Source organism: Carcharodon carcharias, chromosome 22 (assembly GCF_017639515.1).
Source record: "Carcharodon carcharias isolate sCarCar2 chromosome 22, sCarCar2.pri, whole genome shotgun sequence".
Taxonomy (NCBI): Eukaryota; Metazoa; Chordata; class Chondrichthyes; order Lamniformes; family Lamnidae; genus Carcharodon; species Carcharodon carcharias.
Genome location: NC_054488.1, coordinates 55,153,475 through 55,168,622, shown reverse-complemented (window position 1 = coordinate 55,168,622; position 15,148 = coordinate 55,153,475). Strand labels below are relative to the sequence as shown.

Here is a 15,148-nt window from a genome sequence, read left to right as displayed (position 1 = left end):
GCAAATACACTTAACATCACCAATGACATTTATACCATTGTTAAACCACAAAACACCCACAGAAAATTGTTTGAGTGCATGTCATGTCACATTACTTTCTGCTGTGGATGCTCTATGGTAATATTTTAAATCTTCATTATTTTAAAGTGGATCATGTAGATTTGTGCTCATATATTTATCCAACATCCTAACAGATGTGCAATTATTTTTACACTTGTGTGGGTAGATAACTAACCAAGTATAGATTTTAGTTGTATTCTACCCTACTTTTCCTAAACCAGGAATTCTGATTTCATGTGCGGGTACGGAGGTCAATGTTTGTAGAGAAAATTAAGATTGAATAGGGGATTTCTTTACAATGGGGACAAGACACTTGATCAATCTATACAAATAAATATGCATGTGTATTCCTGATAGTAATCAGCAGATCGCCTCAAAACTTATTGTCCAGCAACAGCTCTGACTTTTTGTTACCTTTAAAAAAGGTGCAAGTAGGGAGAAAAGTATTATTGGCTATGGGGAAATGTTCTACAGGTGCCACAGCACTAGTATCATACCCAAGCGGACATTCACATGTAAGATTACAGTGAGTAGCAGCAAGCTTTATAACCCTCAAGTATATCATGCCAAACCTGATATCTATTCTCATAAGTTCATGTGTACACAGTTTTCTGCAGGGCTCACCAGTTATTGCTGTAAAATCAGAATTCCCATCTGCTTTTCTTCAACCTAATCTGGGGGTATTGAAGCCACTTGTACCGACTGCTGTGACCCAGGCTTCATTTAATGGAAATGATTGAGTCAGGTGATGGAATGGACTAACTCGCATTTCTATAGTATCATGTGGACTTGGTGATAACTAAGGCTGTGTTTTTCATGAGACTAAGGCTTCTGTTGTGGCTGCTGGTCCTGAAATGCATACTGGATCTTGCTCTAGAGAGGGGAACCGATGGAAAACATAAATGTTAGTAAGAGTCTTCATTTCAGCGTTGCAATTTTTCTGATAAGGTCAAAACAAAATCATGTACACAGATTTATTCAACAATCTGTTGTAGGTGTCTAATGTTGTAAATGCTCCACCATGTCCAAGAGTCTCTAAAGCAAGCTAGAATGTGATGAAATTCACTCAAGTAAGAGTTTCTGTTCTATTATTGAGCACAGTCTGTCTTGGCAGGGACACCCCAATTACCCCAAACCCAATTTAGAACAATCGAAGACTTAAGGAACTTGCGAAGGTAACAACCATGCTGGAAAATCTTACTTCAGTTATGTAGCATCCAAAAAATAATCTGCTTGTTCAACAATATACACAAAATGGTCTTATACCAATATATAACTGAACATCTTTGGTATAACCAGATTAGGATAGTTAAACAATATATGGTAGTTAGTAATTGCAATTAGTTGTTTATCTACTGAACAGATTTTAGAATCACTTTGTTGTGGTTAACATAGAGTCATAGAGGTCTTCAGCACAGAAAAAGGCCCTTCAACTCAATGAGTCTGCGCCAGTCAAACAAGTGCCTAACTACTCTAATCCCATTTTCCAGCACTAGGCCCATAGCCTTGTATGCCATGGCATCGGAAGTGCACATCCAAATACTTCTCAAATGTTATAAGATTAATCTGCCTCTACCACCCTTTCAGGCAGAGAGTTCCAGATTCCCACCACCCTCTGGGTGCAAAAATTCTTCCTCACATCCCCTCTAATGCTCCTGCCCCTTAAATCTATGCCCCCTGGTTATTGATCCCTCCACCAAGGGAAAAAGTTCCTTCCTGTCTACCCTATCTATGCCCCTAATAATTTTATACACCTCAATCTTTCCTGGAGCAGAGGAAATAACACCAGTCTATCCAATCCCTCCTCGTAACTAAAACTCTCCAGCCCAGGCAACATCCTGGTCAATCTCCTCTGCAGTCTCTCTAGTGCAATCACATCCTTCCTATAATGGGGATTCCAGAACTGCATACAATACTCTAGCTGTGGCCTAACCAGCATTTTACACAGTTCCAGAATAACTTCCCTGCTCTTATATTCTATGCCTTGGCTAATAATGGCAAGTATCCCATATGCCTTCTTAACCACCTTATCTACCTGTCCCACTACCTTAAGAGAGCGGTGGACATGCACACCAAGGTCCCTCTGATCCTTGGTTCTTCCCAGGGACCTACCATTCATTGTGTATTCCTGTGCATATTAAGTTCACATCAGCTATAAAACTTCATGGTTAATCAGGTTGGGGTTACCAAAGCAACATGAAAAAAATTCAGTGGGCACTTGAAGTTGAGTTGTGAGCACTATGTAAACCAAATACACAATGCAACCCTATATAACACATTAGAGAAAGTAATTGGATCATTCAAGAAGTATGTCTTAAGTGCAGAAGTATAAATTACTTCATGCGTGGGGAGGACTATTGATCATGGTTGGCGGAGTTATAAAACTTAAACCTACACAGCTGATCAGGGAGTTCCTGAAGCCATTAGATTGTAAAGCAGATATTCATTCTGATCATCCCTCTTGTTAATTTCCTCTTTGGGGGAAAAAGGTTTATTTCCATCCAAATCCACATAGTGATACAGTAAAATAGACTTAAGAATACAGTGTTTTAAATTAATCTGAAGAAATTAAAGATCTCCAGGATTTTGAATTCAGATCCAGTGACCATCAGCCTACTGCGTAAGGAAAAAAAACTATTTGCAGTAATTTTCCTAGTCCAAATGGGTAAAGAGACTACCTCCAGGGAGGAAAAATTTCTACTGAAAAGGAGGCAGCAGGAATTGAATAATGCTGTGAAAAATAGAGATTTGCACCAATATGATTTGCTTATGTGGCACAGGCAAGGGAACTATCGACCATGGATCATAGTGCATCGACTGTCAATGTACTTCCAAGGTGGTTCTGTAGAACAATTTACTGATGTCCTTCCCAACTCTCTAGCACCATCTTTCACATAAACATCTTATATTCATCAACTGACTAGGAGCCACCCTATGGCAAATTTACCAGTTTCCCTGAATTTCCAAGAATACATTCACGCAGCTTACAAGCAATAAAGCATAATTCCACTACACTGAATAATTACTGACCCATATGCTGCAATTAAATATTCATAAGAGCAATTTTAAGGCTGCTGTAATAATCTGAATTCTGGGAAGAATTAACTGTACAAATATCAGTATTGCCTGCATGTGAACAAAATATCCTGCTGTGTGCAGTGTTATAAGAACCAGCTAACTTAGATTTATAAAATACTGTTAAGTCCTGTTCCTCATGGAAGGGGGAATTTCATTAGCCCAACAGTGGTCCAGTATGAAGAGCTTGGTGAGAGTTCAGCCTGGCTTGCTGTTTTTCCCCCCACCTGCACTTTACAGATTGTGGCAGGTGCTTTGAGCATGCTTGCCACTTCAAAGCACTGTGAGCAGTTGGAAGTAATTAGACCTCAGGGAAAAAAGAGAGCCAAGCTGCAAGACAATGGCAAGTGCCAGGAACACAGGGGTTCTCCAGGCACTTTGAAGTTCATTCAGCTAGACCAAAGTGGTGTTTGGTTTAGAAGAACGTGTCAGGCATCAGTGAAAGGACCACACCAGTAGAGGGTGACGGAAGGAGTACGTTTACTAACACGAAGAGTGTCAAACCCCCTTTAGATAATAAGCACTTTTTAAGTATATACAAGGGTTCATACTCTGTATACAAGTACAATGACCCTCTTTGTACCAGTTGATTAAAGAGCTCATAGCATATGATTTCAATGTATATTTTTATTAGGATAAGGATGAAAGTCTATTTTCAACCTTTGAACCTTCTTTACCAAGCCGCTTTTCTCCTTTATGTTCCTGTTTTTTATGCAGTTACTGACTGAACGTTTGAGCAGACCTTGGTATCTATGGACAGAGACACATGTTTAATTATACATAATATAGGTAATATATACACAGACACAGATATAATACACATGCTTTGTATATATTACACACAGATTCCTAAGAGTGCAACCAAATCTGCAAAGTGGCATTAAGTTTAATGACAACACAACAAAGTGGAAAAAAAAACAGGTTCTGCCTGCTGTGGGTAATGAAACTCTGGAAAATAAAAATCAGACTAAATGTCTTTCTCCTACCTCGTGAAATACAAAAAAAAACCCACCAGCTATAAACTAGTCTTTACACAAGTTTCCACAAATTGCTCATCCCTCTTGGCTTGTGTGTGCCTTCTAGGATTACCAGAACTATGTCCCTTTTGAATTTGTATGTAAATTAGAAATGGGAACTATAATTTAGTTCCGGGTGCGGATAGATGGTTTTCTCTCCTTCCTGCACCTTCACTGTGCTGAAATCAGGACTCATCCATGGATCAAGACACACATGACGTTAACACAATTTTTCCCCTATCAACTCAGAATTCTGGAATTTCTCTCCGATTTTTAAAAAAAATTCATTCACAGGATGTGGGAATTATTTATTGCCCATCCCTAATTGCCCCTGAGAAGATGGTGGCGAGCCACTGCAATCATGAGGGGTAGGCACGCCCACAGTGCTGTTAGGGAGGGGGGAATTCCAGGATTTTGATCCGGCAGTGAAGGAACGGCAATATAGTTCCAAGTAAGGATGAGGAGTGCCTTGCCAAGGGGATGTTTGTGGGTCATGGTGGTGTTCCTATTCATCAGCTGCCCTTGTTCTTCTGGCTGGTAGCAGAGTACAGAAGTTATCCCCAGAATCCTGGCCAATATTTAGCTCTCGATCAACATCACAAAAAACATGTTATCTGGTCATTGTCATGTTGCTGTTCGGGAAAGCTGACTACCTACAAATGGGTTGCCGCATTTCCTATGTTACAACAGAGCCTGCACTTCAAAAAGTACTACATTGGCTGTAATGTGCTTAGGGACATTTGTGGTTGTGAACTGCGCCATATAAATACAAGTCTCCCTTTTCTCTTTGGTAGAGATTGCTGGTTTGTAGGTTTAGCCTTCCTCTTGTAACTTGCGTTTAGATAGCACCTTTAATATAATAAAACATCCCAAGGTGCTTCACCGGAGTGTTATCAAACAAAAATTAACGCTGAGCCAAATGACGGAAACATTTCAAAAGGGAATTGGATATTTAAAAAATAAGCTGGAGTAGGCCATCTGGCCCTTTGAGCCTGCTCTGACATTTAACAAGACCATCTTCTAGCACAATTCCACCTTCCCGCACTATCCCCATGTCCCTTAATTCCCTTAGTATCCAAAAATCTATAAACTTGTCTTGAATATGCTCAATAATTGAGAATCCCCAGCTTTCTAGGGCAGAGAATTCCAAAGATCCAGGACCCTTTGAAGAGATTTCTCCTCTTCTTGGAGCTGAATGGCTGACTCCTTTTTCTGACACTGTGACCCCCATATTTGAAAAGTATAATTTTTAGGGCCAAGGGAAAAGAGCAGGAAAGTCTTTTAATGAGCCAAAACTGAGTGAATGACCCCCCCTCCTCTGCTTGATTCTCTGATTAGGAGACCAAAAGCTTGGTCAAAGAGGTAGGTTTTAAGGGTGCTTTAGAGGAGAGTTGGAGAAGCAGAGGTATTTAGGAAAGGAATTCCAGAAATTAGGGTCTTGGCAGCTGAAGGTGTGGTAGCCAGTGGGGCTATGAAGGAAGCAGGAATGCTGAAAAGACCAAAGTTGGAGGAATCAGAGCTCTGGGCATGAGGGGCTGGGGTGGTGGTGCTGGAGAAGACTAAATGGAAAGAGATGAGTTAATGGAAGGATGTCAACATGAGCTAGAGAATTTTTTGAAAATTGAGGTACTCATGGGCCAGGTGCCAATGTATTTCAAGCACAAGGGTGATGGGTGAATCGAACAGTTCAAAATTGGGATACAAGCAGCAGAGTTTTGAGAGAGCTCAAGCTTATGGAGGGTGCAAGAACAAAGACCAAGCAGAAAAGCATTAGAATAGGCACTGGAATGCTCCAAATTCCAATGTGTCAGGTCTTAATGGAGCGCTATATTTTAGGCCTTAGCTCTGCACATTGGTCAAACACTAAAAAGAATACCCACTGCTGATGTCACTATATATTATCAGGTAGGAGTGAAAATTCACATAGTACCAATGGAAACCCTGCTATTTTCTTTCTCCCTTCCCATTTTCCTCCAATCCCCTGCATACTCAAAGTAGAATGTTGAGGCAGAGACTGAAACCTCCACCATCAGAGTTGGAACTCAATGGTTTAGAGCTTCAGCAATAAACAAAATAGTTATGCACTTGAACATTTTAGAATCATTGCAAAAAAAAGTTACGCGAAATGGTTTTGCACCATGAAATATTATCTGCATGAATCAACGTCTGTAAAGTTCCTAGCACTGGGTGGGAGAAATATGGAATTACCAAGACTACTTCTAATAGGCTACTTATAGAGCAACGGAGAGTTGGGTACATACTACCCTTCTTCATTGTAAGCAATTATAGAGTGAGAAAAATATTAGTTTAAGAGGAAAGAATCTGTTTCAATTAGGAAGATAAACAGAATGCGTGTAATAGCACATGTAAATACCAAAAGGCCATAAGCAGCCAACATTTAGCGTTTATCTGCACAATAGATAAGGAATTTGTGCTTCTTATTTGTAAATGTGTTTTAAACAAATGAAATATAAGTCCTAATGATGGAAACCATGTGTAGAGATGCAGCAGTTGTGTATATGGTTCAGTTGCTCTGCTGGCCTTTGGCTTTGACAGTTGTACTGCAAACATTATGTCTGAAACACTGTATTGTAACTGCTACAAGAGGTTTAATAATATTTCAGGGTAGGATTATGAGGGCTTTTTGGCTTTTAAAATTGAAATATTGACTGGAGAACAGTGAAATAATGGTGAATCCTTTAAAAGTACCAGGGATAAACAGTTCAGCTATATCTTTTAGTTACAAAAGTCTTAATTAAAATTAAGGTAGACATTATGAACAACTGAATAATAACTCTCTAACATATTCTTTATGTTAATACAGGTATTTAAATATACAATCTATCTGGTTAAGCCCACCAAGAAAATACATGGCCTGCAATATATAAAATGCTCAGTTTTTTGGTCAGGACCATCAAGGTAATTCATTCGAGTTAGCACAGCTATTCCTTGAGAAGCAAGCTGTATCCTCAGTTGTTAGAATTCTACAGAATTTCAACCATTCTGGAACTGGTTCATTTCCTCTCAGTGCTAAACTATCCCTCCAAAAATACAGCACATAAAGGGCTGCCTGTGAAAAAAGTGAGCAAGGAATATCATGCAAGTTGGTAACAAGTATATTGAAAATTAAAGAGAGCGTGAATTGTCTGTAAACCCTAACAGAAAATTATTAAATCCTGCACAAACTTGGTGCCAAGCCATACATGACATTATATGAGAACACCATAATTATGATGACTTGCTAAATCAGTGAATACTATTAGCCTTAACTAGATGTTTGATAACATTATGAAAACATGGAACATTAATAGTTGAGGACTGGATTTGGGCCTTATAGCTGCACTGTATTGCGAGGGGTAATTTAATACATAGGACATGAAGCAGAAGAAAAATCAATGTATAGAATATAAAGAGTGAGAAGGAGTCATTAGGATCATATCCATTCTGTTCAGAATCTCCCTGATCAACTCTCGTCTCTTCCACTTCAGGAAATGTCTCTGTAATCTTCAAAACACTCTTGCTAACTTATTCCTTACTGCAAGATTTTATGATCTATCACCTTTGAAAGGCTTCTAAAAAGGTTACAACGTTTATCACTTGTATAAATTGTCACTTGAAGCTTGTGTCGGTCAGATTCTTGCTGTAACAATATGTTTTATTTGAAGAGCCAAAAGTTTTCAGATAGTCACTTTTACAACAGGTTGTTGTTAGTCAGTATTTGAATGTTTTTTTAAATAAATAACTAGTGGAATCTGATCACAAGGAGGCATGTTGCAAAGCTTCACTTTCACTTTGGTCCTATAGCACTAACAGGTGAAGTAAAACATGAAAGCAGTTTAGTTCTTCATTTGTGTGCAGGATGTCTAATGAATTCATGCCACAGTATCTGGTGTGCAGCTACCAGACACCACAGCATAACCAGTGACTGCTAACAGACACACAGGCCTTTCATACTTACTAGGGTACCACATCTTCTCCACCCCTTACTGTTTCCCCCTTGCTGGAACCAGGCATGGAAAAAATTCCAAATAATAACTGGAACATATATTTAACAACTTCCAATCCACTTTGAAACAAAATACTTAAAGTAATAACATCAAAAGATTTTTTCTTAAGAAACATGTTGATCTTGACTAATACTCGACTAAGCATTATTTTCTGGCATTACCTTTTTTATTTTACTTAGGTATTCAAACAAAATAAAAGAAGCGCTCCAAAACCAGGGCTCATCTATGCAGAATTTCCATTTGTTTTATTGTAAAAACTCTTATTAATCTGGAACAATCTTTCACACAATTAATAAATTCAGATCATTCAAATTTTCCAAAACAAAAAAAGCACTTCCACAGATCAAAAAAGGCAATTAATGATTATTTGCTTTGCATTCTTTGAAAATGTCAGGCCCCGGCACTGTTTACATCTTTCCTCTTCTTAACGCTTCCCTGTAACAGGAACAAACAAAAGTGAACAAAATCTGAATACTACACTTGGTATTTTCAGGGTAGCTATAATTTCTAAACCATGATTTATAGAATTCAAACTAGGGTATTTCTTGATCTGTAAAAATGACAAGTTGTGATAAAGGTACACTTTAAAATAGTAAAGATGTAACAACTTTTTACTATAATATCATTCATAAGCTTAAGTGGACCCAAGTACAATTAGAAGAATGCTCATCGTAAAAGCGAAACAACAGTGTGTCTCGAGGTTGGATCTTCCGTTTAATTGAGTGAATTTCTTAGAAACACCAAATATTTTGACCTATATTCCTGTTTACTGATGGCTCCTAATTATGAGAGCTATGGAATAGTCCAAGAAAAGACCCATGGGAAGGGAACTCCGAGTTTCTGCTTTTCATCACCACTAATTGTACCAACACCCAAAACATTTTGCACTTGTAGAGTGAACCAAATTTTCCTGTTTTGAATCTGAAGCTGATTAAATTGCAGCATGTGAAATACACTCAAATCTTTCTACTGCAACACGGCTTGGGACAGATGCATTGAGTTTAAGTTGTGATTTTTCCTCGGTTTGTTGGCTATTTCTTACCCTCTTACGTTGGTGATTCTTGCTCTCAAAGAGTGTTTATCTCACAGGCATCATCAGCACTCCTGTGTTTCAGCTAATTGGCCATTGTTCACGCATGAACATGGACAGTGAGTGGCAGTGGGCTGCTACAACTCACCAAGAAAGGCAGGTTGTGAGATTAGAACGAAGTCCAACCCTACCCTCAGCTGATATCCAAACACTTTCACACAGGGGTCACCAGGTAGCAAGCAGAGAAAGGATTATTAGGAACCAATTCTCGTGACCCCATCAGCATCCTAGATAAGACCGCTAACTTACCAAAACTAAGGATTAAACTTTTGACCTTCTTCTCCTGCAGCAACTATTTTTTTGCTTTTTCAAAAGAGTCAAAATGATAACTATTCTTCAGCTATGCATCATAGAGCACAAACTGTGTGGTTTCCAGGCTGTTTAAAATTCACGTATCTTATTGTAGAAATCATCCAGTAAAGAAGTCAATTATCAATTGAAGCCTCAACATCCTTGCTACAGGAAACTGCTGACTTCTCCACATCTTTCCACATCTCAGATTTACAGAGAAGAACACAGCTGAATGACTGCAAATGCAAAGTGGGTGTCTGAACCTAACGCTCAAATTCAGACTCATTCAAGGGCCAGAAAAGCCAATGGAAACTGGGGTTGTTGAAATGGGGGAATGTCATCCCCAGACAAGGCGGCTGAGGGGGAGAGCTGATCAAAATTTGAGTATCTAAGGAGCATAGATAAACTGAAACATAATAAATTGTTTGACAGAATCAAAAACATTGTAATTCAGGCAATGAACTCAGTAAAGGGAATGTGAACAGACATTTTAGATCAAACTACTTTACAAAGAGGAGTAAATTAATGAAACAGACTGTCCAGGGATACTGCAGAGATGGATAGCACCAGAAAATTCAAGAGGGAGTTGGGAACTGAGGGATACGTGTTTTTCTTTTATCTGTGACCAGCCAGGTAGACCCACAATCGTTTTACCAGTCCTGTGTGTGCCTATGTCACTTTTGTTCTTGTAGCATAATCGTATTCAGAAATCATTAAGAAAAGAAAAACGTAGCAACAGCACATTTACTGACATTAGCCAACAGTATGTGGCCTTTCAATTCATCATAGTTGGGTAAGTTCATAAAGGTCTGAACAGATCAAAAATCATCTAATTCAGATTGCAGTAAACTCCCACCAGTACTTCAACAGTGGCTAATGTGACTATTGCCTCTTACAACCTGCAAATGAACACTTCTGACCAGCATCATAGGCTAAATCTGAGAGAGTTCTATATATAACAGGTGTGCTGGACTCTGGCAGGTCTTAGATTTGGGAAAAAGTTTACAGATATTGAACACCATACCACTGGCATAGAGCTCTTTCTAAAGTACACAGTCAAATTTGGGATGAGCCAGCAGCCTTCCATTAAATCCAAACAACTAAACCTCCTCCAGCTCAGAGATCGAAGAGACTGGTGAATCGCCAAGTTTCACTTGGAGCTAATTCCAAACCTCAAATCTTCAGCTGTGGCTCCATTTTACTCAACTGTTCAGGTTTAGAAGAAATTAGACCTGGAGCCGCAATTCACTCTCCTACTCAGTGCAAAGAAACAAACACACACTTCCATAGTCTCCTCAAACATGTTAAAAACACCATCAAGTTGAACTGTGATGAAATGGAGTCGAGATTAGATTGCCAATCAACATGATTGACATCAGGAATTGTGGTAACTCAGACAGCAGTCCTTTTTGTTGAAGCTCCCAAACATATTTTTGAAAAAATACTTAAGAGGTGGGCTATTGTTGACCTAACCTCCATTCTTCAATCCAATGGAACAAAGACCTACAGGTTCAAAATTACCATTTAAACACTGTCCTGCTTTGCTCCAGGAAGACTCCATCTATCTCTCAGATTCAGATCAATTCATCTTTCATTTCCAATGTACTTTGACCTATACATTATTCAGGTTAATCACCTATTAATTTAACCAGCAACTACCATTATTAACCTGGATTATTTGACATGGTTTTAAAACGTAAGCTTTATTTTGAAGGGACCAAAAGTAATGGATAACAGTAAATGTTATCCTGAACTATCTATACAAATACCAAAAAAAACTCCCCCAGCGCAGGAAAGGAAAATCACAGTCACCGCTGGCCATGCTCAAATACCTCATAGCAGATAGTAATAAACTAACATTGGCAGATGGCTGGATTCAGGCCTGCAGCACATTCCCCTGACTGTGAAAGATGTGTAGAGAAGAGGGACAGGGAAGAAAACCATCAAAAAAACTGAAGCTAACAGTTGAATTGATCATTTGAAAGTGTGTGTAAGAGAATGGATGAGCGGAAAAGTGCACAACAGTGTTCGAGTGAAAGATACAAAAAGCGAGTTACTCTAAAATGTTTCCTGTGCTTTTGCATTATTTAACAAGAGGGAGTTTACCAAAAAAAATTAACACATTGCATTGCAGTGTAGTAGTACTGATACTGAACTAATAATGATCCAGAGAATGCAAATTCAAATCTCATCATGGCAGGTTGAAAATCTGAATTCAGCTTTTTCTCCCCCCAGTCTGTAAGGTGACTACAAAGCTGGCTGATTGTTCTAAATATCCAACTAGCTTGCCAATTTCCACCCCTGCCACAGTACCAAAAGTCACAAATAACATCCCTCCTCATCGTTCTCTATCTGTCTGCAGTCTTTACATAGTTGAGCACACTATCCTTCTCCAACACCTCTCCACTGCCGTCCAGGTGATTGGGACTGCTGTGGAATCACATGTTCCATTTTTATTTATCTAATCACAGACAGAGAACTACCTGCAATGGTTTCCCTTCCCGTTCCCACACTGTTACCTCTGGCATCCCACGAGGATCTATCCTTGGACCCCTTCTATTTCTAATGCTGCCCTTAGGCAACATCATTGAAACAACAGCACCAATTTTCAAAATGTACACTGCCAAAACTCAGCTCTACCTCCCCACCACCTCTCTCCACCCCTCTACTGTCTTTAAATTGTCAGACTGCTTGTCCAACATTCAGTACTGGATGAGCAGAAGTTTGCTCCAAGTAAATACCGGAAAGACCAACATCATTGTCTTTTGTCTGTGGCACTAACTCAATTCCCTAGCTACTGACTCCATCCATCTCCCTGTAATCATCTGGGTCTAAAGCAGACTGTTTGAAATCTTGGTGTCATATTTGACGCCGAGATGAGCTTCCAACCCCATTTATGTGCTATCACTAAGATCGTCTACTTCTACCAATGTAACACTGCCTGACTCCGCCCCACCCCAGCTCATCTGCTGCTGAAATGCTCATTCATACCTCTGTGATCTCTAGCCTTGACTATTCCAACACACTCCAAGTCAGCTTACCACATTCCACCCGCCATAAACTTGGGCAGCGGAGTTTGAATGGCCCTGTGTTCTAACTTGCACCAAGTTCCATTCACCCATCACTGCTGCGCTCACTGATCTACACTGGTTACCGATTAAGCAACACCTCAATTTTAAAATTCTCACCCTTGTTTTCAAATCCCTCCATGGCTCCGTGCCTCCCATTTCTCTAATCTCCTCCAGCTCCACAACATTCTGAAACATCAACCTTCCTCTAATTCTGGCCTCTTGAGCATCCCCAATTTTAACTGTTCCAGTTGGTGGTTGTGCTGAGGCCCTAAGGTCTGCAATTGCCTCCCTCCTGCCTCTGCACCCCTACAGCTCCCTTTCCTCTTTGAAGAGACTCCTTAAAACCTACTTGTTTGACTAAACTTTTGGTCATCTGTCAGTACATATTTTTCTGTAGCTGAGTGTCAAATTTTGCTTTATAATGCTCATATGAAGCACTATAGGATGTCTTATTACATGAAAGGCACCATATAAATACAAGTTGTTGTTGATATCCTTCAGGGAAAGGAAACTTGTTTCTTTACCCAGTCTTGCCCATGTGATTCCAGTTCCACACCAATGCGGTTGACTCTTAACTGCCCTCTGAAGTTAACTAGCAAGCCACTCAGTTGTATCAAACCGCTATAATATTCTGGTTCAACAGGTGGCTCACCACCACCATCTAATGGCATCTAGGGATGGGTGATAAATGCCATTCTTGTCAGTAATGCGCACATTCTGAGAATGAATTAAAAGAAGTTACTTGACATTACAAAGGGGAAGAGATAGTTAACTTAACGACAACCTTTACAGTGCCCATTTTGAATATTTCTATTTTGATTTTAATATAAATGGAAAAATAACGCTTTTAAAACTAAGCACAGTTTACAGGTTGAAATTATGAATCGACAGGTATAACAAACAAGCAAAAACCCAATTTTATGGATCATTCCCATCAAGTCAGTTTTTTAATGTACAATTGAGAGTGGTAGGGACTAGAATCATGCATACTCTGTTCCTGATCTCAACCAGATGGACATGGGCAAGTGCAAGTTGGAAGTCAGTCAGCTCCCCCAGCGCAGGAAAGGAAAATCACAGTCACCGCTGGCCATGCTCAAATACCTCATAGCAGATAGTAATAAACTAACATTGGCAGATGGCTGGATTCAGGCCTGCAGCACATTCCCCTGACTGTGAAAGATGTGTAGAGAAGAGGGACAGGGAAGAAAACCATCAAAAAAACTGAAGCTAACAGTTGAATTGATCATTTGAAAGTGTGTGTAAGAGAATGGATGAGCGGAAAAGTGCACAACAGTGTTCGAGTGAAAGATACAAAAAGCGAGTTACTCTAAAATGTTTCCTGTGCTTTTGCATTATTTAACAAGAGGGAGTTTTGCAAGCTGCCAATATTATAATAAAACAAGTCCGACATACCTGGCTGTTTGAACCATTTGGGAACTTTACTCGGGTCAGCTTGAACTGGCCTAGAACTTGCTACATTTGTCACAGGCTGTTTCTTCACTTCATCCTCTTCCTTACCCTTAGCAGGGGGTTGAAATGCTGCTTCGGAAGTCAATGAACTAGTTGAAGGGATTGCAAATCTGGGAATACAGCTGAAGGGGATAGAGAATGAATCATTAGAAACTGCACAGAACTTGGACACCACTTTCAAGCTTAAGACTCCTTTCAGACCCATGCAGGGTTCTATCAGAACCCAACCACCATGAACAAAGGGGATTTTGTGACCCAGAGGTAATTAGCTAATCAGAGTGTCTCAAAGCTGCAGGGGTTAAATCAAACAGACAAAAGCCAGTACGCTAATCACAATTTGCTTCCCGCCTGCCATCGTTTCTTCAGCTGCCCTGGTCTCTCTATCTGATCTGGCATGACACCATATGCACGTCACCTGACTGTTGACAGTATTTGATGCTCCCCTGCTAAAAGACTTCCTGAGAAATACAAGCAGGAGGTCCTGTTGAGTGGACTAGGAATTGTTCACAGTTTGACTTGCACTAAACATACTTGCTGTGGTCTTGTGCTGTGAAGAAACAAAAGTAACCTTTGATGCACCCATATTTATAAGGTGGTTTTGATGCAGTTGTTATCCATGGTACATCAATGAAAAACCTTTAACTACCAAAGGTGTCAATAACAAAGCAGCAAGAAGCCGATTTCCACACTCTAATCCTAAGACGATGCTGATTCTCCAACTTGTTTGTTGTAAATGTGGGTTTTGTTAACCCACAGCTGCCAACTTAAGTGTTCTATTGAGAAAGAAAGGACAAGAGTGTAGCTCACTTGTCTCTGGTTTCAGGCAGATTAGCCGGCTGCTGTGAAGCAGGGCAGCACCAATATCAAAGTTCTGGAAGAAATAATCTATTGTGAACTCTTCTAATTCCCAGCTGAGGACCACTGGCAACAAAATGGTCAGTGTAGAATTTGAAAGAGAGACACAAGGAGAAACAAGTTCCTTTCTGGAGCAGTGAAACAAATCTCTTTTTTTGTTCAAGTATTTCACCATCCCCAGCTGAGAGAATCAGTAAAAAGCCCGTTCCAGGC

At 39.7% G+C, this 15,148-nt stretch overlaps 1 protein-coding gene across 3 annotated transcripts in view; it reads right to left on the bottom strand.

The window, feature by feature from the left end:
* Positions 1 to 3,747: 3,747 nt before the first annotated feature.
* Positions 3,748 to 15,148, bottom strand: part of aspscr1 (ASPSCR1 tether for SLC2A4, UBX domain containing) — a 205,092-nt gene continuing 193,691 nt past the window's right edge. For 2 of the 3 annotated variants that reach the window (XM_041217161.1, XM_041217160.1), the window contains exons 15-16: positions 14,024 to 14,202; positions 8,311 to 8,593 (exon numbers count right to left, since the gene is read on the bottom strand). In XM_041217161.1, the coding sequence (XP_041073095.1) occupies positions 8,583 to 8,593; positions 14,024 to 14,202 (190 nt within the window). In that variant the 3' untranslated portion in view covers positions 8,311 to 8,582. Of the gene's footprint in view, positions 8,594 to 14,023; positions 14,203 to 15,148 lie in introns of all 3 variants that reach the window. The other variant, XM_041217159.1, reaches the window with a different exon arrangement.